Source organism: Telmatherina bonti, assembly GCF_933228915.1.
Source record: "Telmatherina bonti genome assembly, chromosome: 23".
In the NCBI taxonomy this organism is placed as follows: Eukaryota; Metazoa; Chordata; class Actinopteri; order Atheriniformes; family Telmatherinidae; genus Telmatherina; species Telmatherina bonti.
In genome coordinates, this window is record NC_136632.1 from 9,600,554 (window position 1) to 9,618,102 (window position 17,549).

The following is a 17,549-nucleotide window of genomic DNA, read 5'->3' on the forward strand; positions in this document are numbered from 1 at the left end:
AATTCTATTTAAATTGCAATTCTCACAATTCTTCAATATTGTTGATTTTTGTAGATTAAAAACAAAACAAATGTGTAAAACTTTTTTTTTTGTTTTTGCTTGTCATTTTTCTTGATTGCAGTTGGGAAAACACAACACAGTAGCCAGATCATCATTCTGCTGCTATAATGCCCAAGAAAACAAGTAAAAAGATCAATACAACAAATAAAAATGACCAAAATTTTATTTTATTTGAAAAAATAAAATCAAAAATTGTGAAGCAAAAAATCCAAATATTCAATTTTTTTTTTAATTCGATTTTCCCACCCCACTATAAATTAGTGAATACAGCTGTTCAACATTATGCCCTGAAGTCTGATTTTAAAAGGTTTAAAGAATGAAAGTAAATTGAGGATCTTAACCTTCTGCTCAGTAAAATTTATCAACCTTCTAATATCACTGATTTAAAGCAGTAATTATTATTTACTTCTGTTGTGAATCCCACCCAGCACTTTGCCTTTCAGCAAAGTGTTTGTGCTGTCAGATAGTATTATCCTTGATCACTTTAATTTTAGGTCTGTCCAGCTTTTGGACAGGGACGTTCAATGCTTACTAAAGTTTGAGTTTACAATAGCAATATATATCTTTTTTTCATTATTTGATTCAGCTGTTCACTAAAATGCTTTTAATTTAAAAAATATTGCTCTTTGTGGCAGCTATTGTTATGCAATTAAAATGCAATTAATGGAGATGAATTGATGGCAAGGCCTCTATTTAATTAGAATCCTTTTGTAATTACATCCCAACCCCTAAAATTTTATTTAGTTCAGTAAGCTCTATTTTTGGCACGCTGTACCTTTGAGACACTCACTCCACAACTGCTTTATTTCCCTTAACAAAGACTTTTCAAGAAACTAAGAAAAGCATTTTCTAATTAACAGAAGCACAAAAAATCTTTCAGTGTTTTCCACTTCTTTCTCTCACCATAACTTTAGCTTGTTCACTCCTCTGTTGTGTGATTTTTTTTTTCCTGTGTAAACTGACAGATTGTATCGGGTGAATACAGAGCTGGAGCTGCTGCCATGTCTTGGCCTCTTACATTTGCATTAAATCACCAAGACCGACAATGGGCTTTGATTAAAGACTGCTGATTAAAGATGTGGAACATATTTTCATTAGTGACCATTTATTTAATTCTGTAGTGCACCATTCTTTGTATTCTGTAGTCAAATCAGGAGTAAAACTGTTTTTCTGTGGGGAAAAAAAAAAAAAAAATCATGCTAGTTTTAAATCATAGTGTCATTACTGTAGAAAATATCCTATTGTCTACTTCTGTTCACAGGCACTCATGTAATGGAAGGCTCAGGGAAAATGGTGGTCACTGCTGTGGGTGTCAACTCTCAAACTGGAATTATCTTCACATTACTCGGGGGCGGCGAGGATGATGATGACGACGAAGAAGAAAAGAAAAAGGAAAAGGAAGAGAAGAAGAAACAGAAAAAAAGTTAGTTTTCTCTATTACTTCAAATTTCATCATCTACTGTCAGAACGATAGAAAAACAGAAAAATGAAGGTTGAAGATTCACTTATTGATGTTAACAATTACATGTGATTCCCCCCCCCCCCCCCCCCCCCCCAGACAAGAAGCAGGACGGATCTGTGGAAAATCGTAAGAAAGGTGAGTTTCGTGGCGTTTGCAGGTGCATATGATTGCCTTACAGCTTAACACCTTAATTTAGGTTTAAGTCTTTACCTTTATCACCATTCCCCCACCAGTCTGATTGAGCTGGTTGTAGGTTAAAGCAAGTGTGTTTTTAATTGGCTGCAGTGCTTTTTATTTAGGTAAGGAGTGAGCTGCATGTTTCTGTATGACCCCATGTCGGCATATATTTAGAACGGGCTGTTCATGGCCGTCCAGGGTACTGTCTGGCCCTCCTTTCTGTCTCCCTCCTCGTCTCCTGTCCTTCCATGGCACATTGTGCTTTGAGCAGCAGGTGCTACTGAATCCAGTTATAGCGATTAGCGATGAGGAGATTAAAGCCATGCAACAATTCTGGGGCCAGAACATCTGCTTTCCCACCCATCTCTCTCTCTGACTCTCTCTCTCTCAGGCCCCCACAGTTTGATTCCGATTGATGTCCCATACAAAACTATTAACAGTCAAAACATTGGCGTTGTACTGGGGTACTTTCAGACTGAAGGTAATGAGGCTGTTTAGCAATAACTCAGCCATGTAGCCAGACTTGCAGTCCTGCGGGACTGTATGATCAGTGGTGCTTGGGTCTGTGACCACAACCCTGATGCTGATCCCTGGTGCACAGATTCCCTCTGCCTGCCAGGAATCAACAGTAATCCTTTAGACTGAGATTACATTGACTATGTAAGTGTAGAGCAAGCCACAGTACACAGCAACTGCAGCAGTCATAGATTCGTACACATACATACCATCCTACAGTACATAGCATGATATTATAAACAGTCTTCACCGAAACAGAAAGCAGCTTCATATGCCTTTAAAAGACAGCATTAGATGGACAAAACTCCAAAATATGGCTTGTTAATAAATGTGTCGGCTCTCTTTTCGCGGTTGCATCATTACCAAGCACAGTTATTGATTTTTATCATAGCAAGTGCCGTGATAGAGAACTACCCTGCTGGGCTACTGTTGCTTTGGTGTTTTTGTTGGATTTTAACAATTAGAGACTTTTGTCTCCAAGGTTACCTGGTTAGTTGAAGATGTTTGATGTTAAGTAGTGGGAGAGAGAGATTTTGATGTGGAAGAGATGGAAGAGGTTTATCAGAATTTAAATGGCAACAGTTGCTGTAGTTACTGGTTACTGTGAAAGGAGGAGGTGACTCTTCAGACACATCTCTTGGGTTCTGGCTCCTAAACCTCTTTAAATCTCCAGGTGGGTGTATGGTAATTAGGCACATTTCCTAATCTTTGAGCTAATTACTGTGCACTCGGATCACTGCAAGCATAATGACAATGACAAATCTCAAGTCATGGAGGATAAAAAAGAAGCATACAAAGCATTTTCAGGCATTGGCATGATGTGTTGAGTATTAGTTATTGAATAAACTTTTTTCTTAAAATAGTTTGTACTATGTGCTTGAAACATTCTCATCATACAACAGTTCTGCCAAACTAGTCTCCATCCAGGTAACATAGCTTTAATTTTCTGCTTTTAGTTAGAATAAATAGTGATCTCCGTTCAGTCCTTGTGTCAGACTTGTAATTCTTTCATACATCTCAGAATTGGTCTAAAAAGACTTGAATTTTTAAATGCTTTTTGTTAATATATTATGTTCTTGTCTCTCACAATCCCACAAGTCTAGAACTTCACCATGTTTTATTAAACAACTTCGCCTTGTCCTCTTTGATTCAGCCAAAGCACAGGACGGCGCGGCGATGGAAATGCAGCCTCTGAACAGCGACAATGGAGGTGATGCAGAGGAGAAGAAGAAAGCCAATCTGCCAAAAAAAGAGAAGTCTGTTCTCCAAGGCAAGCTGACCAAACTAGCTGTACAGATAGGAAAAGCAGGTAAGTCACAATTACTCAACTTTGTCATGACTAAATGCTGTAAACATGCTAGTTTTATGTGTCTCCACCCTCATATCTTCACATTCGCCTCATCTCTCCAACATTTTATTATACTGACACGTACTGCGCTCAGATAGTTGGTATATTTTCACAATATTGTTGACGATGCACATGATCAGTTGTGATATTTCCTGTTCCTCTCTCTCCTTCTCTCTAGGACTGGTCATGTCAGCCATCACTGTCATTATCCTGGTGGTGCTGTTTGTCGCAGACACCTTCTGGATCCAGAATCTGCCCTGGGTCAAAGACTGCACACCTATTTACATCCAGTTCTTTGTGAAATTCTTCATCATTGGCGTTACTGTTCTTGTGGTGGCTGTTCCTGAAGGCCTGCCGCTTGCTGTAACAATCTCCCTGGCATACTCTGTTAAGGTAAGAGTCTACTAATTCTGCCAAGTGACCTATGCCAGATCTGACCAGCTTATGTTTTAGCCTATTAAAACCAGCAGGCCGGGCAGTTAAGACATGGCTAACTGATACCCTTAAGCCTTCCTATGATCCCATTTCTTGTCATGAAGTTGTTTTCCAACAGAGGGCTTTGTTGTATCGCTTCAGACGCGATTAATTTAACGAGTGGTAATGATTCAGCATGATATTTTTTTTAAAAATGATCCGTTGTTCATTTTAAATCTTCCAACAGAAAATGATGAAAGATAACAACCTTGTGCGTCACTTGGATGCTTGTGAGACCATGGGTAATGCAACAGCCATTTGCTCTGACAAGACTGGTACTCTCACCATGAACCGCATGACTGTGGTGCAGGCCTACGTAGCTGAGAACCACTACAAGAGGGTCCCTGAACCAGAAAATATCCCTCCCTCCATTTTAGACATCCTGATTCTGGGCATAGCGGTTAACTGCGCCTACACGACTAAGATCATGGTATGTTTGTCAAAGAGCTGACTGTTTATAAAATATACTGTACAGTAGCTACCTTTGAAACTGACTTTATGTTCTTGCTTCTCCCTCCATCAGCCTCCAGAAAAAGAAGGGGGTCTGCCACGACAAGTGGGTAATAAGACCGAATGTGCCTTGCTTGGCTTCTCTAATGACTTGAAACGAGACTACCAAACCATCCGCAACGAGATACCCGAAGAGAAACTCTACAAAGTCTACACCTTCAACTCAGTCCGCAAATCTATGAGCACTGTGTTGAAGTTGGCTGATGGCAGCTATCGCATGTTCAGCAAAGGAGCCTCTGAAATTCTCCTAAAAAAGTGAGCACTGTTTTTGTTTTTTAATATTGTGATTTTTAATGTTCTATTGTTTCTCTTTTGCTTTTTAATTTGTTCCTTCGGGCAAGACTGTGGAGTAAATAATATGTGTAATGGCTTAACCAGCTAAAAAGTTCAAGTGCGTCCCACCCAAGCCCCTTACGTTGCGACTTATAAAGCAGCGCTGAGAAAACGAGCCGGTAACAGCTCTGTAAGCCTCTTAACCAAGCAGGCTTCTTTTTAACACACAGAGGGCTTAGTGTGACTTCTTACTACTGCGCTACGCCATTCATATGCTTTGTCTTTTCATCCTTCCTCAACCTTTTATCTCATCTAAATTACTTTTTTACATGTTCTCTAACTCCATCTCTCTCCTGTTTGCTTTCTTCCTTCCTGCAGACATTTAGATATTAAGATGCCTTTTTTTTTTCTTCTTCTTCTTCTCCATCCTCCCAGGTGCTATAAAATCCTGACGGCAAATGGCGAGCCAAAGGTGTTTCGCCCACGGGATAGAGACGACATGGTCAAGAGGGTGATCGAGCCCATGGCCTCAGAGGGCCTGAGAACCATCTGCCTTGCATACAGAGATTTTACTGCCTCTGATGGTGAACCTGACTGGGACAATGAAAATGACATCCTGACTGGACTGACCTGCATCTGCGTGGTGGGAATTGAAGACCCTGTGAGACCAGAGGTAAGTTAGACACGCACAAAAAGTGAACACTTGCTCATTTACTAGATCGTACCATAAAATATGAATAAATCAAGTGTGTGAAAGCTTTGAAAAGAAGATTTAATCAGAGGCTCAGAAGTTGGGCTGAAATCAACATCCAGTGTAAGAGATAAACCTGGTCACAGCTGGTCCAAGTGTTTGTGTTGGACGTTAATAGCTGTTTTAGCTGCAAGTCACAAGGTCAAGTAGCCCTCTGCTTCTGGGTTTTGCTCTCAATGTGTTACACTGTGTCCTCTGCGTAGTGTTGGGTTATGTTTAAAAAAAAAAAAAAAAAAGGTTTGTATGATGTGTGGTCCTATCTAAAGGAGACAGCCAAACAAGGAGATGAAGTAAAAATCCAGCTGGGTTTTACCTTAAAAAGGTAGAACACGCGTGTAAAAATAGTCTTGGGAGGCATCTGTAGAATTGTTGGCGATTGTGGACAAGAAAAGAGACAAAAATAGTTTTCTTTATTAAAAAAAAATTGGGAACCTGTGTCCCTTCTTACCTCTGAACAGCAGGACAGTCAATGGGGGATGTAGGTGTAAATGTCACATTGTCAGTTTCAGAAGCTGGAGAAATGGTGCCACATGCCCCCACTTGCTTCCCGCCCTGAATCCAGTCTTGTAAAGGTGGCGATGGGGGATATCCCAAGTCATTTGACCGCATGACGAGCACTTCTGAAAGACATTCTGGCAGCTTAATGGGGCTTCCTCTAGTGGTCAGCCTGCTTTCTCACTAAAGCAAGGAGATTGAGTGGTGCATTGTCAGCCATTTTTCCATGCTCAACATCACTGCTTGCCAGTACTGGAGTAGTCATTTTGAGGCTCAAGACAAAGCAATCCCACAGTGAGACTTGAAGATTAATGTGTGAAAGAGAGCTTGGTTGCTACATGCTCCACTGCCACTTATTTGCTTTCTGCTTTTCTGTTTGGTGCTTCTCAGTTTGAGCTGGGTGGTTGCGATGCAGAGGGTTATAAAGCATCTCTATAACTGCAGGAAGTTATATTCCCTAATGAGCACTTTGCAGATCAGCTAAACGGCTGATTCAGCATTAAAATATTAAATCACATCTGTTGAGGTTTGAAATTCAAAGTGAGATACAATGGTGGTGAGCACTTTGCTACTTTGTTTCCTTCAGGTGCCAGATGCTATCAGGAAATGCCAGCGTGCCGGCATCACCGTTAGGATGGTAACCGGGGACAACATCAACACAGCTCGAGCCATCGCCACCAAGTGTGGAATCCTACAGCCTGGAGATGACTTCTTATGCCTGGAGGGAAAAGAGTTCAATCGCAGGATACGGAATGAAAAAGGAGAGGTGGGACGACAAAATATGCCTAAAATGCAGAGATTGTTTAAAGATATGCGTTTGGGATTCTATCTAGGTTTTATGTCTTTGCAGATTGAGCAAGAACGCATCGATAAGATCTGGCCCAAACTACGTGTACTGGCGCGTTCATCCCCCACAGACAAGCACACCTTAGTAAAAGGTAGGTTTGTTTACAGGTATGAGTAGAAATAAAATAGGTGTGAACTTCTGCATATTTTAGCGTTTATTGCTTTAAACTGTAAAAGCTTCTTCTTAAGTATTCCTCTCTGCTATTCCAGGCATTATTGATAGCACAGTAGTGGAACAGAGGCAAGTAGTTGCAGTAACGGGAGATGGTACAAATGATGGTCCTGCCCTTAAGAAAGCCGATGTTGGCTTTGCCATGGTGAGTTTTCTTTACCCTCTTTAATCAGACTAGAAGTCTAATCAGATGTAAGCTAACTTTTGCTTACAGCAGCCTGCCGCAATTAGTCCGTCATGGTTACCTGACAACCATTCATCATTAGCATTTAGCTCTGGGAAATGATGGTCACGGAGAAACATGACATGTGATGAGATGAAGACATACTCCTTTTTTTTTTCCCAGGGTATTGCTGGGACAGATGTTGCTAAGGAGGCATCTGACATCATCCTGACGGACGACAACTTTTCCAGCATCGTCAAAGCGGTCATGTGGGGACGAAACGTCTACGACAGCATTTCAAAATTCCTCCAGTTTCAGCTAACAGTCAACGTGGTGGCTGTCATCGTAGCATTCTCAGGAGCCTGCATCACACAGGTTGGTACCACCTCGTCTGTCTGTGAAGGATTTATCTGACAATACTGAAAATGTCTCACTTTGTAGTTGTTCATCATCCGTTAAATGTTATCTGCATTACATTTGGTTTGGTGTCAATTTCCATTTCTTGTCTTGGTACTGTGATTTTCAGTGACTTTTAAGATGATTTTTGTTCTTCCCTCTCTGACTTTAGGACTCCCCCTTGAAAGCAGTGCAGATGTTATGGGTCAACCTTATCATGGACACTTTTGCTTCACTAGCTCTGGCTACAGAGCCCCCTACAGAATCCCTGCTGCTAAGGAAGCCATATGGCCGCAACAAACCTCTTATCTCACGAACCATGATGAAGAACATCCTGGGTCAGGGCGTGTACCAGCTAATAATCATTTTTACGCTGCTCTTTGCGGGTAAGAACTTCCTCTAAAGGTTTAGTAAACAAAGTGTACTTTGCAGTAGTTCCATTGTTTTTTTTGTGTGTTTTCTGAATTTGTCAAATTCTGTTTGCTTTTTCTGCAGGAGAGAAATTGTTTGATATTGACAATGGCAGGAATGCACCCCTCCATGCCCCACCTTCTGAACACTACACCGTTGTCTTCAATACCTTTGTGTTGATGCAGCTTTTCAATGAGATCAATGCTCGCAAGATCCACGGTGAAAGGAACGTGTTTGAGGGCATGTTCAACAACCCTATCTTCTGTACTATAGTCTTTGGTACCTTCATTATCCAGGTGAGTCTGGAACTCACTTCAGGAGTTATTTTGTGGATACACCGGTGACCATTTCATACTAAAGGTTTTTACCTTAAGCATCAAATTTAAAGTGAAAGTTTTTGCTCTAATTCGTCCAGAAATTTTCCTTTTTTAAAAATTTTTTTTTATTTTTTAGATTGTCATCGTGCAGTTTGGAGGGAAGCCGTTCAGCTGTGTGGCTCTGACCATCGACCAGTGGTTGTGGTGCACATTCCTGGGTTTTGGCTCCCTTTTATGGGGACAGGTACGACAACACAGCTGTGGTTCACCTTTTGTAAAGATATTGAAATGTAGGCTGACACTGCCCCCCTGTGTTGGGTTTAACATGAACAAAGAAGAGACGTTATGGTACAATATGTTCTGTTTCTTTGAAGACATGGTAGATTAACTCACTTTTGAAGTATTGTTTGAATTTATTAGCTGATAAGACACTTTTGATTTTTATAAGCTAGTAATTATCAAAGAATTTACTTCTGTACACTTTGATAGTTTTTGTTAGATGCTTTAAGGTTTTATTGTCACTTTAGCTGTTATGGCCAAATTTTGTGGCACATTGAAAGACCAGGATGCTGGTTTAATACCAGAGCTTCTTTAGCAGACCTGTCCTCAAAATGATAACCAATGCAACCTAACCTCTGTGGTACTAAACAACCTGAGATAGCCAACATGTACAGGATCTGTTCTGATGTGAGCACATCATGCCTGCAGTCCTCAGAAAGCAGCTGCAGCAGGTCTTTGTGATGGATTCAGGACGTCTTTTTTTTAATAAACCAAAACTTTCAGTGCTTGTAAAACAGCTAATGAGGCATCTGAAGACACTTACTTTCACTCAGCAATACTTGTACTGATTGTTCATTCATAAACACAAACTCGTGTTTTCTTCTTACTTCCAACACAACTAAATGTCAGCTGCAGCTTAAAATCAGTTTCTCTGATCAGACTTCCACTTTACAGATGTGACCAATGTCATCACCACTGTTTCCTTCTTTCTAATACTGGTAAACTTGATGGCAAAGTAACTGGTTTATAGTTGAGACACTGGGAAATAAAACCCATAGGCTATTATTAACCAAGCTTTTATTTGTAGTGTTTTTAAAAGGCAGCGTAAACCTGAATGTGTCTCTGTAAGGGCAGACTGATGGCCTGAAGCGTCTACCTTAAGATGGTTTATTTGCACACCCACTAAAATTAAACTTAAGAAACTTCCCTACTTTAATTCCTCACATTCTGTCACTTTACTGACTGGCTTGAGGTATCAGTTTTAATGTGAAGCATCTCCTGCCTGGCAGGAAAAAAAAAAATCTGTGTCATTCAAAGTGTATGACTACAGTGTTACTCCTAAACATCCCAATGTTCTCCAGGTTATCTCCTCAATACCCACCAGCCGCTTAAAATTCCTGAAAACAGCAGGCCACGGCACCCAGAAGGAGGAGATCCCTGATGAAGAGCTGGAGGAGCTGGAGGACATGGATGAGATCGACCACGCTGAGCGAGAACTTCGTCGAGGCCAGATCCTCTGGTTCCGAGGCCTCAATCGCATCCAAACTCAGGTAAAAGTCCACTGCGTTTCCCGAGCATCACTCGACACGACACCAGCACCCAGGGAATCAAAAGCCATAAACCCTTTAACTCTCTACTGCTCTATCAGCTTAAATTCTGTTTTGTTCCTCCTCTTTGCATATTTAAAGAATGGCTTGTGCCCTAAAAACGAAAAGGCCTTTCTCTAATATTTCTGTTCTGCTTCTGGGTTAAAGCAGGTTTCCTTATGCCTCTTTCTGACTCAGTCTGAGTGTATCTGCTGTGAAACAGACTAGTTTGAAGGCACTGATGAGAAGCAAGTGAATTGGATTGGATGGAAAGCTCGATTAGGAGTATTGACTTGGCTCTAGCTGGAAGTATGGAAGGATTCTGCAGAGAAAAGAGTGAAAGTGAGGTCAGATTTTGGAGTCAGGTCTCCCTCCAATCAGTGCCTTTAAACCAAATCGTTGCCTTTTTTTTCTCTCTTTTAACTACACCCAAGTCCAATTTCCAAGTGCCATTTTTTTTCTGTGGTTACTGGTGCCTTTTCTTTATTTTTTTTTCTCTCTTTTCTCTCTCTGGCTGTTTTATTTCCTCTGGGCTTTCTCCTGTCACGCTGTCTGATTCTTTGCAGATGGATGTAGTGAGTGCGTTCCAGAGTGGAACTTCCTTTCAGGGGGCTCTAAGGCGGCAGGCCTCCAACTCCAGCCAACAACAGCACGATGTAACCAATGTTTCTAGCCCTACACATGTAGCCTTTTCTACTACTACCACTACTGCCACTGCCGCCAACACCGCTTCTGCCACTGTGGGGTGTGAGTGCGTGTTCTCCTTTAGTGCATGAGACTTCTTCTTTTCTTCTAACATCTTTCTCCTCCATTCTTACCTCTCACCTAACGTTCAACTTTTACTGTCATGCTTTTTCTAATGTTGCCCCCCTGTTTCCTTCAAAAAGACAAAAATCACATCTTCCATACTGCTTCGATAACACTGCTGTATATTTCTATAAATATATATGTACCCTGTAACCAGGTCGCTTCTTCCGTCAAGGTGTTTTTTCTGTCTCATCATGTTTTCTGTTCTGCTGCTGCTTTGGTCTCAGAAATTTAAACTTTTTACTGTTATCTTGGGGGGGATATGTTTTTTTTTTTGTTTTGGTTTTTTTTTGGGATTTGATAAAGTTATATTCTGGATTGATGTTCACCAGGTTTGTCTGCAGCTGCCTCAGTCTGCTGTGTGCCTCTGTAGCACTCGTGGGTCTTTGTCGCAGCTCTCTAGTCCCTAGTCGTGTAAATGTTTTGAGTATATGCCCATGGTCACGGTCTAAAACAAAGCATTAACATGACACGGACTTGTGTGAGGAAATCAGAGTGTTGGTGGATAACTTGTCGGTCAGTGGTGAGATAACAACCCTTTCCTTCTCTGCTGTGGAAGTGTGGATGTGGTTTCTGTGGAAGCAGCTCCAGTGGTAATAAGCTGCAGTTGCCAGGATACGTTTTGTTAGTATGTTTGGATGCAAATGCTTAAAAAAGAAAGAAAGAGAGAGGTGTGAGGTGTTTTTTTTTTTTTTTTTTTTTTTTTTTTTTAATTAAAAAAAAAAAAAGAAACATCAAGCCATTCACAGTGATGAGAGCCGATCCGGATCATTTGAAAGTGGTGTAGCCAGAAGCCGCCTCCCCCATCCTGCCCCTCCGAGGACGTATGCTCTCTTACAAGTGACTCTTTCTCTTTCAGATCTAACCAGACAGACCATCCCACCATCAGCGGATGTTAGATGTCTTACAGATGTCACTAAAGCAGCTTTGTGGAATAAATGTTCTACATGTGACTCTGCATTCACAGCAGACTTTATTTATTTATGTTGTTGTTGTTTTTACTGTGTTTTGAATCTTGTCATTTCTGTTTTAGGTTGAACTTCTTCAAACTGAGTTTTTCTTTGCAGGTGCCCTTTAAATGTGTCTTGATCTACCCGTCTGTTGGCTAAATGTGTCCTTGTAGCCAAAATGATCCTAAAAAAAAAGAAAAAGAAACCTTGAATACCACTGACATCCCACATATTCTCCTTTAGATTCTGTGAAATGTGTCATGGGCTATACTCAAAGGTTTACTACTATTGAACACAAGGTAGTGCCGCGCTCTGCATGGGTTCAAAGTCTCTGGTCTCGTTTGTGAGTTTTTTCTCTTTGTGCTGTTTTGGACTTGTTTACCAGCTTGTAGACATGCTTGGCTGCTACAGCTTTTTGTTCTCTTCTCCTTCAGCATAAGCTCTGACTGACCACCCCCTCTCTTCCTCTTCTGTCTTTCTCCATGTCTTTCTTTCTTCTGCCTTTAATACCTGTCTTCCTTTTTTTCTCTCCTCCTGTCTTCCTCTTCACTCTCTACTAAGCATGTCCGACAACGATAAACTTTGGCCCAGCTTAGGTCCCTTTTCTAAGGATGTTCTAATATACAGAACAGCAGTCCTCTCTTCTCTTGGTCCCCGTTTGCATTTTGATTAATCAGTGGACCGCTAGTGTTTTGGTACTTACCAAAAACATACTGCATCAGGTCTGTTGCTGGTTGTATCCTCAACGAGATGTCGACTGAAATCACTAAATTACCTTTCAGACAAGTCTGTCTGTAAACACATGCAGATGTCCAGGTTGCCTCCAGATTAAGGTTTTCTGCCTCTCAGATAATATTTTAACCAGCAGTTGGTTCTATTATATCATCATTATTGCAACCTGAAACATTTTTTCAGCCCCCATTTCCAGTTTGTTTTGCTCCATTGATAAGGCCATAATCTCATCCATCTAGTAGTTGTGCTGGTTTTTGTTTTTTGTTTTTTTTTCCACTGCATGGTACCGTTCAGTTATCCTGAGTTTTTGGGGGACTTCACTGAGGTACCCGTTATCAGATGAAAACTCTTAACAAACCAAAAGGTGAGGTTAAAGCACTACAGAGGAGCGTCACATGTAGGCATGTTAACATCAGCTTAAGAAGGACACGTCTATTGTTAACATATGTGTTGATGCGGACGCAAAATCATATCTACATGTGTAGATTTTAAACTGTGGATCAGAACATGCTGCTTGCACTGGCCAATCCACACACACTGGTCCCACACTGCTCCACATTCAGGGTGTATCATCTGAAGAGGAAGCCAAAGCAGTCAGTCAGGCATGGCCATGCAGTGGGAAAAACCGGCATAAGGTAAATACGTTGATTAAAAACGGAGGCATCAAATAAAAATTCTAGCTGCAGTCAAGTCACATCGTTAAATGGACTAAAGCTGGTTTGGTCACTAACATAGTCTACATGAGTGCGAAGGACTAAACATCAGGTTACTTGTTTTCCAGGTTGTGAATTAGATAGAACTGCTCACACGCACGTGACCCTGAGAATCTGCCCCTTCACAGATTTTTGGTCTTGAAGCCCCTAAAACTCGCCTGTTATTGACCAAATAAACCATGAGCTTTCTTTTGTTTTGTTTTTTTGTTTTTTAACCTGCGGTGTTGTCCAGGTGTTAACACGAAGTGTGCGTCATTACCCAAAGTGACTAAAGTTGTGCTTCTCCCAATCCTTGTCCCTTCTCCCCTCCAGATCCGGGTGGTGAAAGCATTCCGCAGCTCCATCTCCCTCTATGAGGGGCTGGAGAAACCCGAGTCACGAACGTCAATCCACAACTTCATGACCCACCCCGAGTTTCGGATAGAGGACTCGGAGCCTCATATTCCCCTCATAGATGACACTGATGCAGAGGACGACGCTCCGACTAAGCGCAACTCCGCCAGCCCCCGCAACACCACGCCCACGCCGCCCTCGCCCACGCCTTCGCCTGCCACCACCATTGCCCCCACTACACCAGTCTCTCCATCTCCAAACCAGAACAATAATGCTGTGGAAAGCAGCAACCACCTCCTCCCGGAGGGCTCCAAATCAGGAACCCCCTCTGCCCCGGGGAGCCCACTACACAGTCTGGAGACGTCCCTTTGATCTGACCCCCGCTCCACACGTCAGCCCCTCTTTTCTACCCGCCACCAAGGAGCTCAACTCGGACAGACACTTGGAGAGGAGAGACGAGGGATGAAGGGCTAGACGGAGAGCGGAGTCTTGTGTGAGCTTGGCTTGGGCTGGACTAAAAGAACAGCAAACATTCAGAGGAATGTATGGCTTGGTGTGGATTCTTTGATATTTTTTTTTTTTTCTCCGATTCTTATAAATACCTTGCTGCAACACAAGGACTCTGTCTACACCCCTCCCTCCTAGGTAACATTGTTTTTCTGGGCAACAAGGGGGTGATCATAAACTCCGATTGAAAGTGACCTGTTTTTATTATTCTCTAATTATTATTATTGCTCTTATTTTAATCAAGAAGAGGAGCTCCTCCTCCAGGCTTGAAGATCGTCTGTAAGATTATGAAAGAACCTTTATCTTCTCTTTTAACTGAATGGTGTTGTATATTTATCTCTTTGGCCCTTGCTCATTCAAAACTTATTTCTGCTCCATCGGCTGTTAATATTTTGAGTTATTTATGTTTTTGGAAAAAAAAAAACAAAAAAACGCAGGTCTGTTTACAAAGTTTGTAGATACTTTTTTTCTGTTTGTAGGCAAAAGAGCTTCCTGATGTTTAATGCAGAAACCTGGGACAGAACAGAAAATGAAAGGATTATTTCAGATACTGCTGTATTTTCAGGAAAAAAAGGGTGTTTCTATTGAAACTTTACTATTTTTGCCTGCAAGTTTTATTTGTTATATATTTGTAGATAAATATAGAACCTTCTAGTCAAACCGATAAACACTAAGGCTTGTGTAGAAAAGAGGTCCGTGAGACGGGGCGTTTTCACAAGAGACAGGGAGGGAAAGACAATAAGGGCCTCTGTCCACTAACGTTGTTATAAATATTTACTTCTTCCATTTCTTTGATAACTTTCATGTGCACAAAACCTTCTTGAGTTCTGGGTTTTCTCTTCATTCATTACATTGTGTTGAAGAATTTCCACATGTTCAAAGGTTAAATGATTAAAAGGGAGTTTAAAACATATCTGGGTCTGTATTTACCAAGCATCGCACCCAGAGTCGAGCTGCGAGTCGGGGAGGAAAGGAGCTTACCTCAGGCTAGCAGGAGGTCCTCATGGAGCCTCCTACAGACGCTTTCAGCATGCAGAGCTTCTCCTGATAGATTTGTGGGTAAATCTTGTAGTAATCGGTGACATTCAGAGGTAGCTGACTAAATTAAAACGACTCCACCTGAGGATGTTTAAGCGGAGGTTAAAGCTGTTACCGGCGCTGTATTAGCTGTGCAGCCACTGCATCTATTTATTTTCCAATAAGATGTTCATATACACTAAACATGAATGTGCCTTGGCTCCAACAGTTTCAGACGATCCTGGTCCCGTCATTCACCACCGTCAGGAAACTCCTTACAGATAAACAGCACTTGTTTCTACAGCTACAAGTAGGACCAAATGAGCTTATTCCTAACACTTTGGGTGGGTTAGGGGGGACTTCTTCCCTCTGGATGCTTGATAAATATGGACCCTGCTTATGGGGAAGGAAAAAAAAAAAAAAAAAAAAAGTTTGTGCTTTTTTTTTTTTTTTTTTTTTTTTTGTTGTTTAGCGAACCATTAGCCCCCCCTGCCAATGTAAAATACTGATATTTGTTTACTCAGGCATAGAAAAAAGTATTTAATTTAAAAGGAATCTATTTAAAAAAAAAAAAAAAAACCTTCTTTCTTCAGACTTTGTGTATTTAAGTAGCAAAACATGATCATGGGCAAAAAGCAAGTGAACTATTTTCATATTTCATCCTCTTCAAGCTCATGCTTTAGGGAAAAATTCATTTGACTCCTCCGAGTTCTGGTTTAATGGCGTTTTTAAAAAGCAAAAACCCAGAGGGAAAAAAAAAAAAGAAACAAGCTTTGTCTTTTTATTTTCAAGCCTGTTCATGAGACTCCTTTCACTATGAATAAATGTTTCTGCATTTGGTTTGTTTGTAAAGTATTTTTGAAACCTGATGTACTGGAAACGCTAAAGAATTGGACTTGTGCATTTTTCAAGAATAAAGACTAGGCATACACTGGTATCTATCTGCACAGGGTACTTTATTTCATAGCGTTCCTTGGGAGAAAGAGTTTTGATACAAATCGTAATAAGAATATACCTTTGTATTTTTATGACAACACTGATATCTTTCGTCATACTAAAGCAGTTTTGGGTGATTTGACACCAACGTTGTATGAGGGAGGGTTTTGGCCACTAAAAATGTGTTCTTTGTTCTGGAAATTTTCATCTCAGGGTGCAAACGATGTGAAAGAACAGGCCTCTTTTGGTTTGCATATTAGCTCGATTAATTCAATTTTGGGATGGTGCTCGCCGACCACACGGTGACTCGAGCAGCAGGCTGCGTGTTCTTCCTGCGGCCGTGTGGCGGGCTTCACCCGTAAGGCCACGGATGGGGGAGTGAGCAGAAATGTCCAGTCACAACTTTCTCTGAGGAAAAAGTTTTTCTTGTTTTACAGACGACAGAAACAGCAGCTAGGATTGCCTACAAAGTGAGCGAAATGAAAATGCGAGAGGAATCCATGTGGGGAGTTTGTTCTGTAGCTTCTTCCTGTAATGGGAATGAATGTTTTTCCATCTGTTTTATGGATTATTATTTTTTTATCTTTTAACATTTGGAAATAAATACTTCATGTCTGTTTATCTTGAGCATTTTAAATGGATATCGTGATTGGATTTACATTTGAAACTTGTCGAGTAATGTGTATGGTTTTTAAAAATAAAAAATGTATTTAGCCTAAATGCAGGGCCATGTTTTTCATTTGTCGCTGTTTGTGTAGTTTGGTGTTTAAGATGGGGAGGAGAGCAAAAGGCATGCAGGAGATGTCTAGAGGGGTCATAAATGAGCAAAATGTAAATGCTGGATTGAAGTTTGTGAGCAGGTTTTAAATGTGATTGTTTTCACGTCCCCTGAAGAGGCCTGTAATAATTAATCTCTCCAGCTGTTCAGAGCTGAGAGTATTTTTGCAAATTCATCTGAAAACATCCAATTTGAGGAAACAAATGTTTGTTTATAGCAGCAGCTGGCTGTGATGAAGCTGGGTGAGTATTGCACAGATGATGCTGCATCAGGAGGATTTAGCTGGGGTGAGGATCACAGCTAGTTTCATAAATAGATTCCCAAAAGCATGATTTGATTATATCGATTCATTCACTAATACAGAGGTTTCCAAACTTCTTCTGCAGGGCCCACTCTTCATCGACAACAATGTGGAGCCCCCCTCCCGTCTCATGAACCAAAGAAAGATACTAAGAAATGGGTCTTTAGTTTTAGTGGCTGTTTTCTAGGTAACTTTATTAAAACTGTCAGTATTATTATCCGTTCTTCTGCTTTAGTGTGAAACATTTTAAACCAGGAATCTCTGCGAACTACTTCAGGTGAGCGAAGTTTTCAATGAGACGATTTAGTAAAACTCTGCTATATATGTATATAAAGTAACCTGCAGGCTTTTCTTTGTGTTCAGGATGAAAAGTCTCCAAGTGGTGTTTTAAGTTGTTTGGCTTCATACTTCTAAAAAAATTATTTTAGATAATATTTTGGTACATAGAAAAGACTTTGGTTTCATTATTACCCACCATTGGGTATTACTGGTCAAGCAGGTACAGATGTGCTCCATCA

At 40.9% G+C, this 17,549-nt stretch overlaps 1 protein-coding gene across 3 annotated transcripts in view; it reads left to right on the top strand.

Annotated features, from left to right (window-relative positions):
- Positions 1-16,662, top strand: part of atp2b1a (ATPase plasma membrane Ca2+ transporting 1a) — a 38,237-nt gene extending 21,575 nt beyond the window's left edge. The window contains exons 6-22 of one of the 3 annotated variants that reach the window (XM_079262997.1): positions 1,322-1,483; positions 1,619-1,657; positions 3,369-3,524; positions 3,742-3,956; positions 4,225-4,467; positions 4,561-4,802; positions 5,256-5,493; positions 6,653-6,832; positions 6,917-7,004; positions 7,123-7,229; positions 7,431-7,622; positions 7,816-8,029; positions 8,139-8,350; positions 8,508-8,615; positions 9,733-9,921; positions 10,524-10,613; positions 13,472-16,662. In XM_079262997.1, the coding sequence (XP_079119123.1) occupies positions 1,322-1,483; positions 1,619-1,657; positions 3,369-3,524; positions 3,742-3,956; positions 4,225-4,467; positions 4,561-4,802; positions 5,256-5,493; positions 6,653-6,832; positions 6,917-7,004; positions 7,123-7,229; positions 7,431-7,622; positions 7,816-8,029; positions 8,139-8,350; positions 8,508-8,615; positions 9,733-9,921; positions 10,524-10,613; positions 13,472-13,864 (3,068 nt within the window). In that variant the 3' untranslated portion in view covers positions 13,865-16,662. Of the gene's footprint in view, positions 1-1,321; positions 1,484-1,618; positions 1,658-3,368; positions 3,525-3,741; positions 3,957-4,224; positions 4,468-4,560; positions 4,803-5,255; positions 5,494-6,652; positions 6,833-6,916; positions 7,005-7,122; positions 7,230-7,430; positions 7,623-7,815; positions 8,030-8,138; positions 8,351-8,507; positions 8,616-9,732; positions 9,922-10,523; positions 10,614-11,957; positions 12,014-13,471 lie in introns of all 3 variants that reach the window. The other 2 variants (XM_079262999.1, XM_079262998.1) reach the window with 2 other exon arrangements.
- The last annotated feature ends 887 nt before the right edge of the window (positions 16,663-17,549 follow it).